This window comes from Teleopsis dalmanni, chromosome 2 (assembly GCF_002237135.1).
Source record: "Teleopsis dalmanni isolate 2A chromosome 2, ASM223713v2, whole genome shotgun sequence".
In the NCBI taxonomy this organism is placed as follows: domain Eukaryota; kingdom Metazoa; phylum Arthropoda; class Insecta; order Diptera; family Diopsidae; genus Teleopsis; species Teleopsis dalmanni.
Window position 1 is genome coordinate 37,943,656 of NC_051847.1, and position 12,877 is coordinate 37,956,532.

The 12,877-nt window shown below is 29.7% G+C and overlaps 5 protein-coding genes across 5 annotated transcripts; 2 read left to right on the forward strand and 3 right to left on the reverse strand.

The window, feature by feature from the left end:
• Positions 1-214: 214 nt before the first annotated feature.
• On the forward strand, positions 215-9,068 carry LOC119674336. Its single transcript, XM_038085471.1, has 4 exons — positions 215-436; positions 8,058-8,374; positions 8,489-8,700; positions 8,759-9,068. The coding sequence occupies exons 1-4, from the start codon at positions 385-387 to the stop codon at positions 9,066-9,068; spliced, it is 891 nt and encodes a 296-aa protein (XP_037941399.1). The 5' UTR covers positions 215-384.
• Positions 1,684-4,740, reverse strand: LOC119677491 (flocculation protein FLO11-like; the record flags this gene model as incomplete). The annotated part of the gene is given in 4 exon segments (XM_038088854.1): positions 1,684-2,584; positions 2,650-3,098; positions 4,041-4,185; positions 4,432-4,740. Coding segments are annotated over 4 exon segments (1,383 nt in total). The 5' UTR covers positions 4,565-4,740.
• On the reverse strand, positions 6,708-7,861 carry LOC119677493 (putative N(4)-(beta-N-acetylglucosaminyl)-L-asparaginase GD10667). Its single transcript, XM_038088855.1, has one exon. The coding sequence runs from the start codon at positions 7,851-7,853 to the stop codon at positions 6,768-6,770; it is 1,086 nt and encodes a 361-aa protein (XP_037944783.1). The 5' UTR covers positions 7,854-7,861; the 3' UTR covers positions 6,708-6,767.
• Positions 9,069-10,326: 1,258 nt separating the features above from the next.
• On the reverse strand, positions 10,327-11,245 carry LOC119680453 (60S ribosomal protein L31). Its single transcript, XM_038093272.1, has 3 exons — positions 11,155-11,245; positions 10,615-10,877; positions 10,327-10,541 (listed from the first exon to the last, which is right to left on the reverse strand). Exons 2-3 carry the CDS (start codon positions 10,836-10,838, stop codon positions 10,391-10,393), a joined length of 375 nt encoding a protein of 124 aa, XP_037949200.1. The 5' UTR covers positions 10,839-10,877; positions 11,155-11,245; the 3' UTR covers positions 10,327-10,390.
• Positions 11,246-12,011: 766 nt separating this feature from the next.
• On the forward strand, positions 12,012-12,862 carry LOC119683265 (transmembrane protein 234 homolog). The gene is made up of 3 exons (XM_038096906.1): positions 12,012-12,103; positions 12,162-12,464; positions 12,527-12,862. Exons 1-3 carry the CDS (start codon positions 12,091-12,093, stop codon positions 12,613-12,615), a joined length of 405 nt encoding a protein of 134 aa, XP_037952834.1. The 5' UTR covers positions 12,012-12,090; the 3' UTR covers positions 12,616-12,862.
• The last annotated feature ends 15 nt before the right edge of the window (positions 12,863-12,877 follow it).

Consider the following 12,877-nt stretch of genomic DNA (forward strand, 5'->3'; position numbering starts at 1 on the left):
TTCTTTGCATTACAAATTACAATTTTTGAATTACATTTTGAATTACATTGCATTTTGAATTACAATTTTTTTGTGTGTGTAAAAATATTTTTTCTTTGCTGCTCTCATTTCTTGTGTTCTTAGAAATTATGTCAATTTTGCTATGCGTTCACACCAAAGAAAATTTTCTCTGATTTCAGTTTGATCAATTATTTATTTAATCTACAAAAATAAAAAAATCCCTGTTTTGTTTTATTTACAGTTCAATATAATGCCTTCCATCATTTCAAACTTCGACAAGTTTTATGGTCAAGCAATGCTACTACAATTATTCCAATTACTCTACAATATAATGAGTCTCTTGCAGATGTTATAGCTGTTGGCAGTCAAAATAATAAGAGTGCTATGCAATTTTATCGCTGGAATGCAGAATTCCAAAAGTTTCTACACGAAAATCGTAAGTAAAAGTAAAAATGTATGTTTATTATATCGTATTGTTGTTATAAGTTTTGGTATGCCCCACCTGCTCCGGGGAGAAGATATCATACCGTCAGTTGACTTACTATGTCAAGGGAAAAAAAGAACAAACGCCAATTATATTGGGGAAAGAAAATAAGAAAAGGTCAGAATTGAAAAAAATATATAGAGATATGTTAAGGAACCTAAATTTAGAGACAGGAACTTTACCACAATTGGACGAAGTGTCTTTGCTTGCCAGCAACGAACAAACAGAAATAAGATTAAGATTCGTAATTTTCTAGGACAGCTCAGCTACAATTATACATCAAGTGTGCTTTACAGCTACTTTTTTTACGGTTTGCAAATACCGTGCTTCTCTCAACGAACTAACTAGAGTGGTAGGTACTCAATTCATATTGATTTCTGTTCACAGAAGCAATTTGTATAACTATTATGGAAACAAACGCACTGAAGCAGTCACGTTGTGCTCTGTTATTGACTTTTCGGATATAAGTATTCTTTTTGCAATAGGTAAACCAGCGACTAATTATAAATACTTGGGGTTAACAGTGACAGCCCTGGAGGAGAAAGTTTGTTCAGATCACAGAACTCGCTTGCCCAAAATTCGCACCAGTCGGCTTCTTCAAGTAAAGTGGAACCAACTCAGTACAGATATATAACGAAGACATGAAATAAGACTTAGTCTTTTTTATAACGCTTATTGTCGGGGTTGTGACTCTGCAGATGAGATGGAAACTGAACGTCAGTTTACGTGTTAGTGCTCATCATTGAACTATTTTAAATCTTTGATGCTCCCTTTCTAAATGATCTGACAGAGTTACCATCTTATAAAGTTAAAGATATAGCCGTATGGACTCGTCGGAATGGTTTCCTTTTACTTTATTAAATTGGGTGGCCACGCCTTACCAACGAGATGTAATGCATACGCTAGATGATATATGAAAGTTTAAAATCTTTAATGCTCACCCCTTTTCTAAATGACCTGACAGATTTGTGAACTTTTAAAGTTAGAGATATAGCAGCACCTTACCAACGGGATGTACTTCATACGCTAACTGCTTCAGACTTCTACTTTTAAGGCAGTTCTTCAGGTCTGGTTTATACCACATCACCCATGGTGTCACAACGATTCTTGAAAGTTGTTTTAGTAAGCTCCTACTTAGTCCACCTATAGTTAGAGTCTAGATTAAACTATGCACATTAATTTAATGTATAAGCGGTATATAAATTTATCTCAATTTTATTTAAAATCAATTAATCAATACTAGTTTTGTATTTATATTAATAAAAAAAAAGTATAATTTATGTATAGTTACGGAAATGTTTAACATAACGCATGATGCTCATGCTTAAAAACAAAAAGTTAATGCTACAAATAATATGAAACGAGTACGGCTTATGTGCTTTATACTGAATCGTGTTACAGTATAAATTTTTTTATAAATAGATAAATTTATGTGGATAAAAATTTACTGCTCTAATTCCTCACTTTGTATATCAATGATTGAACGTAAAACTGCCAATTCCAATTTAGCAGCAGCACGTTCAGATATACGGTTCATAATATTGGCCAAGTACAATCCTAAAGCCTCGTGCCGTGATGAATTGCAGAGATTCTTAAAGAATGTCGGCGGCAATGAATTGTCAAAATTGCCAAAGTTGATTATTTCAGCTGCAGGATTTGCTGTGTTTATTTTTGTCAAATTAGTTGTATTTATACCTGAACCTACATCAAATATAATATCATTTTTATAATCAATATCCTCTAAGTGTGAAGAAAATCCATTGCTTGATGTTGCAACTGTAGCAGCAGTTGATGAACAGGGTGTATTACCTGATACCAAGCCATTCGTAATATCATTACGTGATGGATTAGCTGGTATAGTTATAAGGTTAATATTATGTGGTTCGGTATCCTCACGCTCCTGTTTCACTTGAACATATTGCGATGTTATCGGGTTTGTTGCTTGCGACGCAGTTTTGGATGATGGGGATATGTTTGTGGATTGCGTTGTATTTAGATTTAACTTCTTCACTTGTATGGCATTCTGCTCTTGTGATAATTTACGTTTTAACGATTCTGGCATTTGAATCGTCTTGCCAACTTCAAGCAAACCCATTCGTCCTACAATATAAGAGCAAATATTATATAAACAAATAAAATTTGTAATGTTATAAATGGTAAACTACCGGATGAATTTTTAACTTGCACACCAGTTGTTGTTGTTTGGGCTTTTGATATAGCTGCAGAGCTTACGGAAGTTTTCTTCATGGTTATACCTTTTTTATTTAAGGCCGCTACGGTAACATTTGTTGTTTGTGACAGTGGAGGACGTGGTGACGATGAAGCCATTATATTTAAAAGTTTTTTCTCTTCAGTTTGAGATATTGTATTTGTATTGCTTGAGCTGGCTGGAGCACTTGTAACAGAAAACGATTTAGTTGTATAAGATGAAGATTTCCTTTGTGGCTTTTCATCTTTTTCAGGAGATTTATTGCCATCATTTACTTTATGCTTTGACGTTTCATTATCTGAACTAGAACCAGTATTATGTGATGTATTTACAGGTTGTTCTTCGTCTTCTTGAACTTCAAGCATTTCGTATTCTTCGTCCTCTTCTGTAGCTGTGCCTGGATCTCTATTATATGAAAGAAACAATAATTAATAGATTTTTTTTTTTTGAATGATTTAAGTATCTATAAACTATTCATTTTTAAGGTCATTTTTCAATATCATGAATAACATAACATATATAATATGTTATATAATATTTGTAGAATTTTCTTCTTTTATAAACCAAAGCTTACAACTTTATTGTTAAGTGGTCTCATTAAGAAAGTATAAGAATTTATTTAAAAAAGGATGCCATACAAATTACTTAATGGAATATTAATTAATTAATAAACCGACTGTCACATTATCTAACTTTATCTAATCTAAAACTTGAAGACAACTTTATTGTTAAGTGGTCTCCTTAAAAAAGTATAAGAATTTATTTAAAAAAGGATGCCATACAAATGACCCAATGGAATATTAATTTAATCAATTAGGTATATGAAAAAATAATGCCCTAAAATTGAATATTGGAGATAAATTTATAATATAAGGTTGCGTTGTTTTTTGTCGGATTCGAACCCCAGAATTATACAACAAAAAAAATTGTTGTATAAGTGAAGGGTGACTGTCGATTTAAGCCCACTTAGGACATTATTGTGAGCACATAATAAATAGTAAACGATCGATCATAATATATTTATATCAAATGTGTGGTAATCACAATAAAAAGACAAAACTACATGGTAACAGAAGTAACCGGATCTGTTTTTGGGGCCACTTGTCAACACAGACGATCCACTGTCGTTCACTTTTCGTGTCACGATTACTAGTGCCAGAGTTCAGTTTACTACTCAAGCCAAACTTACAAGAAGGCTACTTTATAATAAAAAAAACTTTGGAAGATAAGTATATCTAATCTAATGTAGTAATCGCTTAACCCTGAGATTTTCTTCAAGGAATTCTTAGTTTACTTACTTACTTTCTTACTTTATAATTAACAATTTCTTTACTTAACATAACTTACTCATCGTGTTTTTCTTCTGGTTTTTCTTCAATTTTGGTGTGTATGATTTCCATAATCTTAAATAATTTCCATGATGATGTTGGTTTGACTCTTTCCTGTTCATATTTCCTTTGTAAAACCTTAAAAATTGATCGTGCTTCGTGTACTAAAAAAATATATATAAAATTAAAATTGATTTAATAATAATAAAATTATTGTTTTATGTAAAATTAAATTTTAACGGAATGTTTTTTTGTGTAATTTCAAACAGACTCTATAAATCTATTTTCTAATATTTACATTATTAAGCAACGCCATTTAATGTTTTCTACATTAAACTATTTATAATATAAAAACTTGTCAAATACTATCATATTACGTATTGGGTTTTATTTTAGTATCGCAAATATACCTGATAAAACATTTTTTTTGCTAACACGCGCCCAAGCGTCATCAACTTCTTTTTTACTAGGGGTAGGATAATTTGGATGAAGAACTTTTTCTTCCGAGATGTCTTTTAGAATTACGTCAAGTTGTATTGGCATTTTAATAAAATTTTAATTAATTAACATAAACTAATAAATTTATACAATTTTGAATGAACTTATTAAAATAATAAAGTCTAACTTTTTTAAAAAGAATTGTTAAACTCCGCAAATCGCTTTCCACTCTTCTTTGCAATGTTAATTCTTACATTCATTCGAATTGCCTTTTTGTATATGCAGACGCGCGGAATGTTGAGAATGAAACACAAAAGATAAACAGAAACAACATAATTAACATTTGATAAACATTGATATATATTCATTGCACTCATACGAATATTATATAAAAGGAAATAGCAAAAGTTTTGGAGGGAAAATTGTAACAGAAATTAAATATTAAAAATAAAAATTTAATGCAATTTCAAAATTAAAAAAATCTATATATAAATAATGAAAATAAACCAGAAATAAATATATATCTTTAGGTACAAATACATCAAGAAAAATTCATTCAATTCCCTGAAACATTGCACATGTAAAAATGACCATTATCTTTAGAGTAATAAAATATTAAAAAAATCTAATTAATGATTCACACTTTGATATATTTTAAGAAATTATTAAAATAAGGCAAACTGATAATACTACTTAGGGTTGAGATATGTTAGGATATACGTTTTCTTTTTGCACGGTGTAACTGAAGTTTTATCATAATATATAATATTTATTGTAAAAAAATATATTTATTATGATATATATCGTAATGAATGCAATGTTATAAATAGATTACAATATTAAATTTGTTATTACCGAATCTTGTATTAAACATGATTTGACTGTGGACCAATTTGAGATTTGTTATTAAATTTCAAAGGAAAGAATATATAAATAATGCCTCTACAAACAATAGTATTGAAATTAACCACTTAAAAATTAAAAAATATAATTAATTCAATTATTCTAACATACAGCTAGTTTATGATTTCCTTCTAATATAACACAGCAAGTGAATTCGTTAATGAACTTTTATAGCAAATTAACTTCAGAAAAATTGGTTAAGGAGTGCTGACTCTGAGCTTCAAATTTGGCAGGACACGAGTTCGATTCCTGATACTTGTAGTGTCAAGAAATTATTTACGTATAATTAAATACAAGAATTATTTCCAAGACCGCTGATGATGTGTATTTGGCAATACTCGAAACAGCTGTATGGTCACCATTAAGGTCCAATATCTGAAATTTGATCAATTTTGCTTTCCTAAGCAGTGGTTTTATTACAAATGCAAGTCGCACATTGTGGCTTTCGATGCTTTCCACATACAAAAAAAAAAATTCATACTTAAGTTAATTTTGAACTAAAAGTTGCAAAAAAATATATTACTTTCAGTCCCTGTATATCGCCAATCAATCTATATAGCGTAATAGACAAAGTTGCTCAAAATAGTGAAATTAAACAAGATCTGTTATAAAATTTATTTATGTAAAAACTGAATAAGTTTGTGTATAATAAATTGAAAAGTTTAACTTGAATATCTATTTCGGAGAAAAATGTCATTCTGAGTAACTTTTTTAACTACGTTATATGACGATATCGTTTCCTATTTCGGGCTTTAGTTGTATATTTTTACGTGTAAAACAGAATTTATATGTTAGTTGCCTCTAAATGTTTCGTTTAGTTGTTGTTCGTGTTATTAATGTTAAATGTTTATAACTTTAAAGTCCGGAATCTCTCGACCCAAATGAAATCGACATATAGGGCAGCTGAAAAAGTTACTCTGAATTGCGTACTATAGAAAATTGGTTCTCGAAAAGGTTAATCCAACTATTAATTTTAAATTTATTGTTGTGATAAACCGCGGATTTATATCTGCATGATCTATATGGCAAATAACATGAAAGGAATTACAAATACCAATACATGGGTCAGAATATAATTGGGTAATTATACAGTATATTTTTTTCTCTGTGCTCAAAACTCCACCTTCTGTAACTTTGTCACTGTCACGGCCTCATAACCATATCATAGTTACAAAACCATGATATAAATATATAAGTATAATCCTATTATATTATAGGATTATACTTTAACTTGTCTGTTAGATTATTCCTCTAAACCGCAATTAAATTAATACATAAAAATGACACGAAACTAAATCATGCACAGTTTGGATTATAGTAACTATACAAGATTTGATTGCTCTTAAGTAAAATTAAATTTATTTTATTAAATTATAAACAGTAATAACTCAAAACTTAATTATTCTCACTTTAATTCATGCTTCCTATATATTGTTTCTTCAGCACATATTTTATACTCCACTCTAGTATTTCGTGCCCCATTTGCAATTGAAAAGGGAAACTTTTCCATACCCATACATGCGGCAGAATAATTTCCATAACGATCAGTAACTACTAATGCACCACTAAATTCTGGATAGTAACGTACTATACGATTAATTGCATTTTGTGCCGCTTCAGCTGGACTACGACCCATACGAAGCCCCTCCACAGCTATTAATGCGGGTAAAAAACGCATCATCACATCACCGTCGCCAGTAGCAACAGCAGCACCTACTTCATTATCAGCGTAGGCACCAGCACCTGGTATAGGAGAATCTCCTACACGACCAGGTATTTTATGTCGTGCACCATTTGTGGAAGTACCAGCATATATAGAGCCTTCAGTATTTATGGCAATCATACCAATCGTATCATGATTCCAAGGTCCAAATTCCAAATCATAACGCTGGCTATCATGTAAATTTCCCAATATCAGAGGTAGCGGTTTATATGGACCACATTGTTTACTGGGATTTGGTCGCACATTTTGCCAAAAATTCGGTTGACATTTAGACTTACGCCATTCCTCCCAAATAGCTCTAGAGTTTGGTGTTGTCAAAGATTCACGTTGAAAACCCATCATTTCAGCAAAATTGCTAGCTGAATCACCGACAAGTAAAGTGTGACGAGTATTTTCCAAGACGTTTCTTGCCACACCAATAGCATTTTTTATTTGACGTAAACCAGCTACAGCACCTATATTCATTGTTTCGCCATCCATTAGCATTGCATCAAGCGTCGTCTCACCATTCTCATCTGGAGAGCCTCCATAACCAACAGTGCCATCACATTGTAATTCTTCACATTTTCCACAACCAGCAATTACCGCATCAATTGATCTGCCTGTATTTTGTAGCGCCTCCCAAGCAGCTATATTAGCTTCCTCGAATGCCCATGTATTTATTACCAGCGGCAATTTTTGCTCTGCTCGGATTTCTTTCAAACACAAAATCAAAATATACAGCAAAAATACAATATAATTTGTTTTCTTCAAATGCTGTAATTTCATTATCACAATTTTTTCTTTTTATTACATTTAATTTAAATTTTTTTTTTATTTTCTTTAAAAATAAAAACAATTTTGTTTTTGTTTTCTTATCAGTTTTGTTGCTGTCATTTATCAATTCTCTTTCAAATTGTTTTCTATTGTTTTTTACACTTTGTCCCGCTAAAAACAAAAACTACAAACAATTTTTAAAATTTTTGCTTCTAGAGCTGTCAGACTCTGCTCAAGCGGATAAGCTGGATAAACTGTGGAGCTTGGGATTTCATGATGCTGATTGTCTGTTTGCCATGCATGATTATGTGCAAAATGAAAATATTAAAGAAATAAAAATATCGAATAATTTTACGGAATTATTAAAGCAAAATAAACAATCTTTAGTCTCACTCTCACTGGCGGAGAACACTTGCTTTGCTATTTACAGGGACGAAACTCAGGAAGTGCTTATAAATTGTTTAACCATTGATGGCAATGGAGCAATAGAAATTTATACCAAAGAAGTCATACAGAAAACTGGTGTTAAACAAGTAAGATTTTTAATAATATTATAATATAAAAATAATTGAAGTTACTTTTTAATGAGATCCACAATGAGTGTCCAATTAATGTTTTTATTTTATTTTATAATAATGTTTTTTTAGATTTTACAATTAAATATTGATAAGATTGCATTGCTGCTAAGTGAGACTATAGAAATTTGGAGCGTTAAAGATGGCATGATCCTAATACAAAACATATCTGTCATGAATCCACAACAAATTGTAAAAAACACCCACAATAATGTGCTCTATTTAGCTGCTATAGAAGCACACACAACAAACACTTCACAAGAAGGTACCATTAACATTTTTAAGTGAGTATTCATTAGTAGTATTTTTATTTTTGTCACTAAAAATTATTTTCCATTTAAGATCATTGAATGGTTCAAATTTTGTTGATTTACAAACGTTAAATTGTGTGGAACCACAACAAATTTTATTCTCGAACAACAAAGAATCGAATGATCTCATCTTATATGTACTTAGAAATGCTACAAATCCAACATTAATAGCTTACAAACTTAAAGATGATGTTGGTTTTAAGACGGTACTTGGTGTTTACATGTTAAACCCAGCCAAACAGCTGCAAAATATTCAATTTACGTTAGATCCGAAATATCTCATCGCATTATACGGAAAAGATGATATAACTATTATTGAAGCAAAGTTTGGAATTCTTTAATTATGTATATACTTTAGTTGTAAATAATTTATATAGTATATAAATAATTCATAATGTAAATATATTAAATTGTAAATAAATTTTGAAATTTATTATAACTCCAGTTAAGACTATTCAAGTCACTCAACTCAATTAATAATAATAATTAATTTAATTTACTTTCTTAATATTAGAAATAGTTAAGTTTTTGAAAAATTACCGTTCCACGCCGGAATATTTCTAATTTATATTGTGATTCGTATTAAAGGGTTGGTAAAACTGAAGAACTTATATTCTTATTGAAAGCTTTAACTGGAACAAGTTAAACGATTCATATATTTAAGTCCAAAAAACAGTTCTGAGTTTCGAAGTCAGAGATGAATATTGACAACAAATTTTCGCTCACCACTTCTGCCTAAATATTAAGTTCACAAGGAAGGAAGTTCTACCAACTGATGCACACCGAAATTTTATACAATCTACTAAATATATTTTAATTAAATGCCATGGTGTTTAGACACAATTGGATCCTATAGTAGCTTTAATCATCCTTAGAACACTTTTGTAGTACATATTAATGAAAGTAAACAACAGATCATTGTGTTTTTGAAGTCTATAATATATTAATATATCTGTAATATTATTTCATAAATCTGTAATATAATTCTTCAATATTTTTCAAACGTATTACACTGACTATTAAATATTCTATACGTAGTTATCTCATTAGGAAGCTAATTCAACTCTAATTTATTAACACCAACAAATTAATAAACGCTGAATTCTATTATTAACTAACAATTTTTTAAGGGAATCCAGTAAAATATATAACCTATATATAATTCAATCAGTCACAGTCTAAAATACAAATCTATAGTCATTTTGTTAGATTATATTCTGGAAAGAAACAAAATATTACCCACAAAAGGGCAATGGCTATAGATCGATACACTAGCGAACACATACAATAATAGTAAGAGAATAAGGAAAATTGTTATATATGGTAAGTATTCTTTAGTTAACTTCATTTCAATTAGTATAAAACCACCCGATTTTTAATTGTTAGCATAACTTATTTGATTCCAATCTCAAAATAAAAAATAAAATTTTCAAGAAACTACATTTGTTTCTCCTCAGATTATTAAGTATTTTGAACAATCACAGATGGTTTAAACGTGGACAGAAGTATTTGTTATTAAATACATTCATAAGAAAAATGTTTCTGGCACAAACTACTCACATACACACAGCACTTTAACACTATTTAAGAAAACTGTAATTTACTTTCCAATTAAAGTGTAATTTTTATTAAAAATTAATTAAATCCTAAACATTCACGATGTTTAATCATCGCTGGATTCAACATTTTCAGTTTGCAGAGTTTTGAATGAAGCAACTGGTACATATGTAACCAAGGTGTACAATTTGTTAGGTGAATCCTCATCGTCGTTTCTTCTGCGGGCCAAACGTACACGTACACGGAATGGTGTAGAGCTAAAGACAAACAAGAAAAATAATTACCATCTAAGCAAAATACATAATATTAACAAAATATATTTTAACTTACCGAATACCCTTGGACCAAATATGCTTGTTTAGGCGAGTATCAATTCTGACATCAGTTGTGCCCATTTCTTTTTCAGCAAATTTACGAATTTCCTTAATGGCGCGTGGTGCCCTCTTTTTGAAACCAATATTGTGGACACGCTTTGCCAAGTGAATTGTACATTCGCGGGTCACTACCTCATTGATAGCAGACTTATTACGTTTTTCTCCCTTTGTTTTGGCCATTTTCTTTAATTTTCAATTGCAGTTCTGCTATTCAATATCCTGAAATAAAAATAACACAAAATTAACAATTATATAGATAAAACTTACAACAATAAATTGTTTAAAACAAAATTTCCACTATGCTTCCTTTACATGTATATCTACCCAATATTCGCAAACTAAAACACAACACTTGCTCAGAGATACAGATAGAAATTTTAGTATAAAATTAGTGAGCATTCTTTTAAGTAAATAAAACTTAACAACTTTATATTCAATATAATGGAAATTCTGTGATGTTTTAAGATTTTATAAAATAATATTTAAGAAATCCAACCTATCGGAAATGAAAGCCTGACGTAAAAGAGGTTGACGTGAGCTGTCAAATATTTACGCCATCTTCGTATCATTTTCTTAACAAATTTAAGGCGCCATCTATGTGAGAAAATTTATAAAATATTGACAGCTTTTTTAATTATTCATTATATTCTCGAGAAAATAACATTTAGTTTATATAACAATTTTTCAGTATATAAAAAATATCAGATTTTCTCGATGTTTGGTTAAGTTAAAACTGAATTTTTGTAAGAATTCTGTATTGCAAATTATATTTAAAATAATATTATACTTGTTTTCGAAATAGTAAAGTTAACGAAATTAATTAATAACAAAACTTATATTTAAGTTTATAAATAAAAAACTCTTGTTCAACGTCTTATTAATATAACAATAAACATATTTGTTTATAAAATATAAGATAAGACATGTTTTTCAATAGTATTTATTGCTGCGTATTGCTACTATGAAGTAATCTCTTCATACAGTACAATTCATGGTGATTTTGTTCGTTCGATTTTCCATAACCACTACTACGACTGTCTTGTAATTTGTACAAAGTCCAGTTGAAATTAAATTCATAATCCATTATAAAACGATTTTGCTGCGATATAATGAATAATACGTTCAAACTTAACATATCATATATCATAACATTATGATATGCTGTATGCACATTTTTTTTGCAAATCGAGTCTATCTATCAAAATTACGTTTACATCGATTTATGTCTAAACGTTTTTACTTAATTTAGTTGATTTGTCTTTTTTCTTAGACCTCTTCTACAACAGTTTTGCATAAACTTTGGCCATGTGAACAAGTCTTAAAGCATACATTATTAATTTGTTTGGTTGGCAATAACATTTCAATAAAAATTCAATTGGAGTTGCCAACATAAATATTCATAGAATAAAATTTAACAAACCAAAACAAAAAGATGTTAAATATTTGTAAGCAAAACTTTTTTGTAAATAAACAAAATATTTCTCATTTATAATCATTATTTAGTGTTATTGGTAATTGTTGGTCTATTATGGGGTGCCACAAATCCATTCATACGCTTGGGCAGTCAAGGCATTGAACAAATTAATACCGGATCGAAATGGAAAAATTTATTGCTAGAGTTAAGAATGATAAGTATGCGTTTGAAATACTGGGTGCCGTTCCTTCTTAATCAAGCCGGCAGCGTATTATATGTGTATACATTACAGGACACTAGCATAACTGCAGCAGTTCCAGTAGCAAATTCACTGAGTTTCGTTTTTACAGCAATTACTGGTTATTTGTTAGGTGAAAAGATACCAGGCAGAAGTACGTTTTATTTAGACACTTTAAATTTATTATTTTTAATTAATTATAATTTTTAATTGCAGAAGTTGTAATTGGTACTGTTCTAGTATGTTTAGGTAGCTCTATAGTGCTATATGATAAACTTCGAAATGAGCAACAGTTAATTCAGTGATATAATGGGAGAACAATAATTTCGTCAAAGCATTTAGCAATTTCAATTTGAGATATTTTATTCCTAAATTAAACGTAGCGATTAAGTAAAAGGAGTTAATATTTAATCAAACTAAATATGTGATATTAATATAGCTGCTTTTCATTGAAAAGTTATAATGCTAAATTAAGATGTATACCATATATCTTATACTTATAAAGTATGAAGATATATCTAAATAAAGGAAATATGATAAACGATCAATTAACAAAACATAATGCCA

Coding starts and splice junctions, on each gene's coding strand:
- LOC119680453 (XM_038093272.1), bottom strand. CDS start 10,838: ATGGCCAAAACAAAGGGAGAAAAACGTAATAAGTCTGCTATCAATGAG. Junction 10,542..10,614: donor ATTTGGTCCAAGGGTATTCG/GTAAGTTAAAAT, acceptor GTTTGTCTTTAG/CTCTACACCATTCCGTGTAC.
- LOC119674336 (XM_038085471.1), top strand. CDS start 385: ATGCAATTTTATCGCTGGAATGCAGAATTCCAAAAGTTTCTACACGAA. Junction 8,375..8,488: donor AGAAAACTGGTGTTAAACAA/GTAAGATTTTTA, acceptor ATGTTTTTTTAG/ATTTTACAATTAAATATTGA. Junction 8,701..8,758: donor GGTACCATTAACATTTTTAA/GTGAGTATTCAT, acceptor TTTCCATTTAAG/ATCATTGAATGGTTCAAATT.
- LOC119683265 (XM_038096906.1), top strand. Junction 12,465..12,526: donor TGAAAAGATACCAGGCAGAA/GTACGTTTTATT, acceptor TTTTAATTGCAG/AAGTTGTAATTGGTACTGTT.
- LOC119677493 (XM_038088855.1), bottom strand. CDS start 7,853: ATGAAATTACAGCATTTGAAGAAAACAAATTATATTGTATTTTTGCTG.